The sequence below is a fragment of the Ostrea edulis genome, chromosome 5 (genome assembly GCF_947568905.1).
Source record: "Ostrea edulis chromosome 5, xbOstEdul1.1, whole genome shotgun sequence".
NCBI classification, from domain to species: domain Eukaryota; kingdom Metazoa; phylum Mollusca; class Bivalvia; order Ostreida; family Ostreidae; genus Ostrea; species Ostrea edulis.
This window is the reverse complement of record NC_079168.1, coordinates 12,323,483-12,334,114: the sequence shown is the minus strand read 5'-3', so window position 1 is coordinate 12,334,114 and position 10,632 is coordinate 12,323,483. Positions and strand designations below refer to the sequence as shown.

The 10,632-nt window shown below is 35.2% G+C and overlaps 1 protein-coding gene across 1 annotated transcript; it reads left to right on the top strand.

The window, feature by feature from the left end:
• The first annotated feature begins 1,868 nt into the window (after positions 1–1,868).
• LOC125652647 (uncharacterized) lies at positions 1,869–10,241 on the top strand. Its single transcript, XM_048881989.2, has 6 exons — positions 1,869–2,250; positions 2,353–2,518; positions 2,878–3,048; positions 3,267–3,382; positions 9,227–9,344; positions 10,003–10,241. Exons 1-6 carry the CDS (start codon positions 1,970–1,972, stop codon positions 10,081–10,083), a joined length of 933 nt encoding a protein of 310 aa, XP_048737946.2. The 5' UTR covers positions 1,869–1,969; the 3' UTR covers positions 10,084–10,241.
• Positions 10,242–10,632: the final 391 nt, after the last annotated feature.

Sequence of the window (10,632 nt, the reverse complement as noted above, 5' to 3'; positions counted from 1 at the left end):
CTGATTCAGGCGTAAAAGCAGTATGAGCATTTTCTCCCTACCCGATTCACGTTTTTAGCTCAGTTGAGCTAAAAGCTAAAGTGAGCTTTTCCGATCACCCGTATTCCGGCGTCCGTCCGTCCGTTTGTAAACTTTTAACATTTTTGACTTCTTCTCAAAAACCACTGAGCCAATTTCAACCTAAGTTGGCACAAAGCATCCTTAGGTAAAGGGAATTCTAAAGTGTTAAAATAAAGGGCCAGGCCACCTTCCAAAGGGAGATAATCAAGAAAAGGTAAAAATAGAGTAGGGTCATTAAAAAATCTTCTCAAGAACCACTGGGCCAGAAAATATGAAATTTATAGATAATCTTTATTAGGTAGTGCAAATTCTAAATTGTTAAAATCATGGCCCCCGAGGGTTGGATGGGACCACAATAGGGGATCAAAGTTTTACATACAAATATATAGGAAAAATCTTTAAAAATCTTCTTCTCAAGAACCACTGAGCCAGAAAAGCTGAGATTTATATGAAAGCTTCCTAATATAGTGCAGATTCAAAATTGTTAAAATCCTGGCCCGGGGGTCGGATGGGGCCACAATAGGGGATCAAAGTTTTACATACAAATATATAGGAAAAATCTTTAAAAATCTTCTTCTCAAGAACCACAGAGCCAGAAAAGCTGATATTTATATGAAAGCTTCCTGATATAGTGCAGATTCTAAATTGTTAAAATCCTGGCCCCCGGGGGTCGGATGGGGCCACAATAGGAGATCAAAGTTTTACATACAAATATATAGGGACAATCTTTAAAAATATTCTTCTCAAGAACCACTGAGCCAGAAAAGCTGACATTTAAGTGAAAGCTTCCTGATAAAGTGCAGATTCAGGTTTGTTAATATGATGGCCCCCGGGGGTCGGACGGGGCCACAATAGGGGATCAAAGTTTTACATACAAATATATAGAGAAAATCTTTAAATATCTTCTTCCCAAGAACCACTGAGCTAGAAAAGCTGATATTTACATGAAAGCTTCCTAACATAGTGCAGAGTTAAGTTTGTTCAAATCATGGCCCCCTGGGGTAGGATGGGACCACAATAGGGGATCAAAGTTTTACATACAAATATATAGGGAAAATCTTTTAAAATATCTTCTTTTCAAGAACCACTGAGCCAGAAAAGCTGATATTTACGTGAAAGCTTTCTGACATAGTGCAGATTCAAGTTTGTTCAAATCATGGCCCCTGGGGGTAGGATGGGGCCACAAGGGGGGGGGGGTCAAAGTTTTACATACAAATATATAGGAAAAATCTTCTTCTCGAGAACCACTGGGCCAAAGAAGTTCACATTTACATGAAAGCTTTCTGACATAGTGTAGATTCAAGTTTGCAAAAAAACATGGCCTACAGGGGTAGGTTGGGGCCATAATAGGGACTACGGTTTTACATGCAAATATATATGGAAAGTCTTCGGATATGGACCAAGGTGACTCAGGTGAGCGATGTGGCCCATGGGCCTCTTGTTCAAGTGTTTGTTTGCGGCATTGACCAATGGAAAAAGTTACCAAAGAGAGGTCGGTATAATGACGGAGAATTTTAGCTTGTCAGGGTGGGTTCCAATCCTAATGAAGACTTTTACTCTTCTTTTATCTTCTACTTTGTAAAATCTAAATTTTCAAAGATTTTTTTTCTCTTCTCTAGATAAAACCAGCATGCATGGAGAGAGAAAAAACAACCCAGCATTTTCAATCAGTTGGTGTATCGGACATTGTTTATCTTTTCATCATTATAATTTTCTACACAAACTACTGTTTAGCTCACTCTAATGCAAAAATATAACGAATAAACCGAAAACCGACTTGTCAAACATCTAAACTAGTACGTCAAATCTAAAAATATACATGGCAGTTACCGGAAGCATGTGTTGTGAAATAAACAAACTTTAACTACATTGATCGAAGGTTTGCTGTCGACTAAATACAATATAGAAAATGACTTCAGAATTTATACCAGGTGTAGAGGCAGGGGCAGATGTTAATGGAGAAATTGCTAGTGACCTTGATAAAGTACACAAATTATCAGTAACTGAGGATACTGGTTTATACAGCGACGGGAATGTCTGTAGAACTGAAATAATGGACTTCAGCGATCAAGGATTTTTACTGCACAAGTTAATGACATCTAGTGAATGTCAACTCATTATTGAGGAAGGCGAAAAGATCGGATTTGGTGAAATGAAAGGAGTAAAACGAGATTACCGTAGTTGTGACAGGTGCGAGAGAGAGAGAAAGAATATTCAACAAATATTAGCTTTAACATTGTCTAGGTCATATATTTCACTTATATATATAACAAATGATTTGTGTATTTGCAGGATAGTGATAGAAAGCGATGACTTAGCAGATATCCTTTGGAGGAGGATACAGCCCTTCCTAAGTTCTGAATTTAATGTTCCTGAAGAATCTTCTCTCAAAGATCTGCACATTCAGGGTGTACCACACTTACTCTGGGGCAAATGGCAACCTGTAGGATTGAATAAGGTAAACTATTAAGCATGTATGATTAATTTGCATACTGTACCATTAATCTCGGCTGAGATTCGGCTTGGCTGGATATTTGGACCGACACGATAAAGGCTTCTGTCCAAATTAATATTGAGCTGAGCCGAATCTCGGTCAAGATTATAGGTACATGTACCATATATCGGGAAATTTTGGCTGTTTTAGCAGATGACAAGAATTCTATAAAAATAAATGTGCCAATTTTTCCATTCATAGGAATCTTAATTGTGTGAAATAAAAATCCTCCAAAAAATAAACACCAACATTTTGAAAGAAAAATTAGCCAAATTTTCCTAATTCATCAGTGTGATGTCATGACACAGATTGACTGCTTTCAGTTATTCCGGCTGTGTAGGTACTACGCAGGAGGACACTTTGCCCCACACTTTGACGGTTATTACACTAAAAGTCCACAGGAGCGATCTCTTAAAACTTTCATGATATACCTCAACGGAGATTTTGATGGAGGGAGCACCAACTTTGTTGATGAAGCACAGACACTGCACAAAGTAAATATTTGAATAACTTCATCATTGTGCACATGTTGTAAACTAGTGTACAGATAGCATGCACAAGGGAGATAATTTTTGATCAGGTCTAATGAGGGAATGTAACTACTCAGTTTTATTGTTCAGATTTAATTAGAAGAATATGTATGAACTAATTAGAAGATTATGAACTAATTAGAAAAAATATTAACTAATTAGAAGAATATTTGAATTTACAGGATGAAAATGGAAAGTACTGTGCAGAAAAAGAAAACATACTATGCAAAATTCAACCAGAGACAGGGATGGCAATTTTGTTTAATCATCAAAGACTCCATGAAGGGGGACAACTCTTGTAAGTTACACTTCATGAAGGGGGACAACTCTTGTAGTTTCATTTATCATCAAAGACTTCATGAAGGGGAACAACTCTTGTAAGTTACATTAATCATCAAAGACTTCATGAAGGAGAACAACTCTTGTAAGTTACATTAATCAAAGACTTCATAAAGGGGAACAACTCTTGTAAGTTACATTTATCATCAAAGACTTCATAAAGGGGAACAACTTTTGTAAGTTAAGACTTAAATCCCGTGGGGATCTTGGTTAGAATAGCTGGTTCTTAGTGCCCCTTGCTTGTCGTAAGAGGTGACTAAATGGGGCGGTCCTTCAGATGAGACTGCAAAATCTGAGGCCCCATGTCACAGCAGGTGAGACACGATAAAGATCCCTGCCTGCTCAAAGGCCGTAAGTGCCGAGCATAGGCATAAATTTCACCGGCAATGGGGACATCTCCATATGAGTGAAATATTCTCGAACGGGACGTTAAACAGTATACAATCAATCAAAGACTTCATGAAGGGGGACAACTCTTGTAGGTTCAACTTACATTAATCATGAAAGACTTCATGAAGGGGGACAACTTTTGTAAGTTAATACAACTGTATTTGTGACCTGTAACTTTATCTCACAACTCTAAATAGCCATGCCTTGCAAATAAACACTATTTCAATGAATTAGATAAAATGAAGGACAGGCCTAAAACTTTGTATGCCATGTGTAGATATCATTTTTAGCTCACCTGAGCTGAAAGCTCAAGTGAGCTCTTCTGATCGCCTGTTGTCCGTCGTCTGTCTGTCTGCAAACTTTTTACATCGACTTCCTCTCCAGAACCACTGGGCCAGTTATAACCAAACTTGGCCAAAAGCATCCTTGAGTGAAGGGATTTCACGTTTGTACAAATGGCCCATTCCCCCTTCAAAGGGGAGATAATCACAAAAATGTAAAAATAGGGTGGGGTTATTTAAAAATCTTCTCAAGAACCACTGGGCCAGAAAAGCTAAGATTTACATGAAAGCTTCCTGACATAGTGCAGATTCAAGTTTATTAAAATCAATATATGCACCCAGGGGTGCATGAGCCGAGTTGCATGGGATACATTTTAAAGTCAGGAATGATGTGGCATAGTTATAATTGTGAATATTCGGATTTAAACTTATAGAGTTATCATGCAGATCCAGATATTTCTAAAATTTTCAATCTTTTTCAGGACTGTGACCTTGACCTTTTTTCTCCAAAATCAATAGGGTGTCTTCCTAACCTGCTATCCAACAATATAACCAAGTTTCATTTGATTCAGTTTTAAACTTTTCAAGTTACTGTCCAGAAACCATATTTGTCTAAAGTTTTCAATCTTTTTTCAGGACTGTGACCTTGACCTTTGTTCTCCAAAATCAATAGGGGCCTTGCTTTGCTAGCATCCAACAATATATCCAAGTTTCATTTGATTCAAATTAAAAAAATTTGAGTTATCCTCCTGAAACCAAATTTTTTTGGAATTTTAAATCTATTTTTGGTCACTGTGACCTTGACCTTTGACCTATTTTCTCCAAAATCAATAGGAATCTTCCTTACCTGGTACATAACAATATTTTTAAGTATCATTTGATTCAGATTTAAATTTTCTGAGTTATCATCCGGAAACCAAATTTTTCTTCTATTTTCGGTCACTGTGACCTTGACCTTTGACCTATTTTATCCAAAATCAATAGGGGTCTTCCTTACCTGGTACATAACAACAACTTTTAGTATCATTTGATTCGGATTTAAAATTTCTGAGTTATCATCCGGAAACCAAATTTTACTGAAATTTTCCTTCTATTTTCAGTCACTGTGACCTTGACCATTGACCATTTTTCTCCCAAATTAATAGTAGTCTTTCTTACCTGGTATCCAACAATATCACAAAGTTTCATTTGATTAGATTGTAAACTTTTTGAGTTATCATCCGGAAACCAATTGTTGACGCCCGCCCGCATCACCAAACCAATAGCCGAGTTCAACTTCGTTGCAACTCGGCTAAAAATCATGGCCCCTGGAGGTTGGATGGGGCCACAATAGGGGATCAAATTTTTACATAAAAATATATAGGAAAAATCTTCTTCTCAAGAACCACTGGGCCAGAAGAGCTGAAATTTACATGAAAGCTTCTTGACATAGTGCAGATTCAAAGAACAAGGTACGATTGTATACATAAAAAGGCCCAAAAATTTTCTCTCTATAAAATGTGTCTGGAATTAACCTTAATCAGCGTTTTAAGAAAGTAAAATATATGACAGGTATACTATGTCAACAAAATCAGAATGATATTTCTAATTGGATAGCATTATGACATCATGAATAAGTCACATTTCCCGCCCTTTTTTCAAAATAAGTCTGAAAACTGTCAAATATCTTACAGATTATTGCTCAGGAAAAGATGTGCGCATTTGTCGAGCAAAATGAAAATGATATATATTGTATATTATTTTAAGATGAAAAACATACTTAAACATGAATTTGCTCGACACGTGCGCTGTATGTTTTCTGAAAGGAAAACCACCTGAATTTGTAGATATTTTCATTGAAAATGGCATTTTTTGCAATTTTATGTAACTTCTAGCTCTCGTCATATGACACAAATCATTGTGCTGATCAAACTGAGCAGATTTTGGGTTTGCTAATCTATTCCTTATTTGAATGCCAGGATTTGAGCTCCAAGTGAAATCATCGATATTTTGGGCCAGATGACTTTAGAAACTGTACCTACTTCTTTGTTCAAATCACGGGGGTAGGATGAGGCCACAATCGGGGATCAAAGTTTTACATACAAATGTATAGGGAAAATCTTTAAAAATCTACTTGGCCAGGAAAGTGGAAATTTACATGAAAGCTTCCTGACATAGTGCAGATTCAAGTTTGTTAAAATCATGACCACCGGGGGTAAGATGAGGCAACAATAGGGGATCAAAGTTTTATATACAAATATATAGGAAAAATCTTTAAAAATCTTTTTCTCAAGAACCAATGAGCTAGAAGAGCTGAGATTTACATAAAAGCTTCCTGACATGCAGATTCAAGTTTGTTCAAATCATGGCCTCCGAGGATAGGTTGGGGCCACAATAGGGGATCAAAGTTTTAAATAGAAATATATAGAGAAAATCTTTAAAATCTTCTTCTCAAGAACAATGGGTCAAAGAAGTTGACATTTACATGAAGCTTCCTCACATAGTGCGGATTCAAGTTTGTAAAACTTATGGCATCCAGGGGTGGGTTTGGGCCACAATAGGCCGGGACAAAGGTTTTACATGCAAATATATATGGAAAATCTTCAAATAAGGGCCAATGTGACTCAGGTGAGCAATGTGGCCCGTGGGCCTCTTGCTGTATATACATGTATGTCGTTTTGGATGAGATGTTCAATATAACATAATTGTATTATGGTAAACTGTACCATACGCAATTAAGATGAAAACATGTAATCTGCATAATGTTACTGCTGAGAAGTGTATGATAGAATTTGTCAATAATAGAGTTTCCTTTTTGTAACTATACATTAGGGAATGAACTGCGATGCTCCACAGCATGTTAGCACTTCATGAAATGTAGGCCAGCATGAAGCACTGCTGTTCATTCCCTCATGTATTTTCAAAAATGAAATTTATTTCTTACATTCTAGTTTGATTTTTGGCCGAATTCCCAGTCGTTGAAATACATGTATTATATTTAATATCAAGATTCATACGAGCATTGTTCACACATGCATCACATTCATGAAGAAATGGCTATCATTACAATTAGTACATTGGAAATGTAATGCCTCATTCATACGAAGAATTTGATTTGCATAAAACATAAGTTAATACGAATTAAATTTGAACCACATTCACACGGAGATGTTAATGCGCATTAGTTTACTTCGAATTAAAATTTACGTCGCGATTTAATGCGAATTAGTGCCTTGTTCACACGAAGAATTTAATTCGCATTAAACGTAAGTTAATGCGAATTAAATCTGAACCACGTTCACACGGAGATTTTAATGCGCATTAGTTTACTTCGAATTAAAATTGACGTCGCGATTTAATGCGAATTAAATTTACTTTGCATTAGCTCCGTGTGAACACTAAGCGAAGCTAATTCGAATTAAATGTAGACGCATGCGTAATGGCAAATTTGGGTCACATGCATCATACCCATGGTCAGCTATATATATTAATGTTAGTTTTGTACGAAAAACTAAGCAAAATGATAATAATCACTAAAAACATGTACAAACAACATGTCATTAGATAATGTCAGACGTAGCCTAAATCTGTGCTCTGCATATGCATACTAAGTAATACATGTGAAAGAAATTGTTTTTAAATACGACAACAATGTTTTAAAATAGTGATAATATGATTTTCTTTTTTACATTTTTTAAAACAAATATGCCGCTCATTGTTAATATTTTTATACCATATGACGTCATAGTAGACTTATAATACGTATTAGTAATTAAAAATTACGTCACAACAGTAGTCAGCGGAATGGTGAAAAAGACGTTCCGAAGTTTTAAAAATTGGGCCCATGAAGAAACAATATATTGTCTAGATTGAATGCTGGTTGTCAGAGGAAATAACAAGTAATTTCTTGGGAACATATAAATAAACACGACAAAAAACTCCTTATGTGTAGATCAGTTATGTATGTAAATTGTAAACATGTAGTATACTACATGTAGGCCTATATAGCGTTTTGAACAAAGAATTCTGTATCTACACACTATTCATTAAAATATCTATAAAAATAATTTTCAATAACATAGTCTATTCTAATATTTTGCGCACCCTTTAATAGAGATGCATACGAATTTAATGCGCATTAGTTTACTTCGCATTAAATATTACCGCCGTGTGAACGCTATTTAATTCGAATTAATTTAATGCGCATTATTTTACTTCGCATCAAATTTGATGCAAAGTAAAATTTAATACGCATCCGTGTGAACGAGGCATAGATTTACTTTGCATTAGCTCCATGTGAACACAAAGCGAAGCTAATTCGCATTAAATATACACGCATGTGTAATGGAAAATGTGGGTCACATGCATCATACCCGTCACGGGTCAGCTATATATATTAATGTTAGATTTGTGCGAAAAACTAATCAAAATGATAATAATCACTAAAGAAAGAATGTACAAACAGCATAATGTCAGACGTAAATGTGTGCTCAGCATACGGAGTAATACATATGGAAGGAATTGCTTTTAAATACGATAAAAACGTTTTAAAATAGTGTTATGATTTTCTTTTTTTACATTTTAACAAATGTGCCACTCATAGTTAAATTCTTTTATACAATATGTCGTCATAGTAGACTTATAATACGTATTAGTAATTAAAAATTACGTCACAATAATAGGCAGCGGAAAGATGAAAAAGATATTCCGAGGTTTTTTAAACTGGGCTCATGAAGAAGCAATATATTGTTTAGAATGAATGCTGGTTGCCAGAGGAAATAACACTAGTTTCTTGGGAATATATAAAAATAAACACAACAAAACTCCTTGTGTGTAGATCAGTTACATGTATATTGTAAACATATTTTGAACAATATTTTCTGTATCTATACCCAATATTCATTAAAATATCTATAGAAATAATTTTCAATAATATATTATATCCTTTAATTCATTTCTTGCACCCTTTAATTTAGAGATGCATACGAATTTAATGCGCATTAGTTTACTTCACATTAAATATAACCGCTGTGTGATCGCTATTTAATTCGAATTAATTTAATGCACATTATTTTACTTCACATCAAATTTAATGCGAAGTAAAATTTAATGCGCATCCGTGTGAACGAGGCATAAAAATGAAATATTTGTAGGTCTGGCAAAAAGTACATCCTGAGAACTGATATAATGTACAAAAAGATTGAAGAAAAAAAACTAGGTGAAAACCAAGAGAAAGCTGTCTTAATGATACAGGAAGCTGAGAGGCTGGAGGTAAGTGTGTACTGTAGGTAGACCGGGCCAGTTAGATGTATGCATTTTACATGTATGTAGCATTAGCTCCCTTAAGGATACGCAGGACAGTGGGATGAAAAACATTACTTGTCCATGAATTCTCCTCATATTTGGTGAAATCATAGTAAAGGGGACCCTCAATACAAATATATCCAAGTTTGTTATTGGAGGAGGTTATGGGCATGGAAGAGTTACTGCCCCTGAAAACCAGTGAAAACTGATTAATACCATAGAATAGACCTGTTAAATGTTTTTGTTTTACATTGGCCCAAAACTGCCCATCACTATACTTGATAGAAAGAAGTAAATCTAAAATCTCACAGCTTTATATTTGCCCTATCAGGATGATAGTAAAAGGGGCGAAAATAATATGGGAACGAAAAATTAGCTATGTGCAGTTGTGCACTGTATAGTTTGTGTACTATACAATAGCTATGGTTCAGACAAGGTCCAAGAACACCCCGGACTTGAACAGATCCTCATTTGCAAAGGCAGACAGCTGGATATAAACAAGATGGATAAATACGATTCCTGTATTGCTGCAAAATTCCATTGTCAGTACATGTAGTATTAGTTTTTTCTCCTTCACTCCTTTTTAAATGCCTGATGTATTAATATGTCCCTCTTTTAATTAAAGGCGCAAGGCGATTGCATGAAGGCAGTGGAATTATACAGAAAAGCGTTCAAGCTGTTCCCGGAGCTGGAAAACTGCTACTGATTTCTTGTCCATTTTCAATCCACTGCATGAATTTGTTTTCAAAATGTTTCATGTAATGGCAATATTTTACTGATCAGATTTTTGTTGTTGTTATACTATATACCAAGATTGTTTTCCATTATACCCTATGAATCTTTAATAAAAATTTCATATATGATTATTGGGTTATTTTTAAGATTTTTGATATAATATAAAACAGAAGAAAATTTATACTTTTACCATGTAAAGTTTGTAGTTAATTATAGGATTAAACATTCTTTTTGAAGAATTTATCGATGTGCAAACTCTTGGAATTATAACTATTTGTGAATATAAAATACACTTTTTTAAATACACTATTCCTTCATTACTTGGATCAGAATCAGCTCAGTATTCCATGTAATTTGTGAATCAAAGTCTGCCACATCTTTGCTAGCCAAGGGTTTGACAATCCGCTCTGCTTCTCTACAACCCTTGGCTGTGTTAGAACGATTTTCATAGCTTTGAGTGGCGTCCTCTAGTGGATGGAGAAAACAAACTGTTTGGTTTACATCATGTTCAACCAATGAA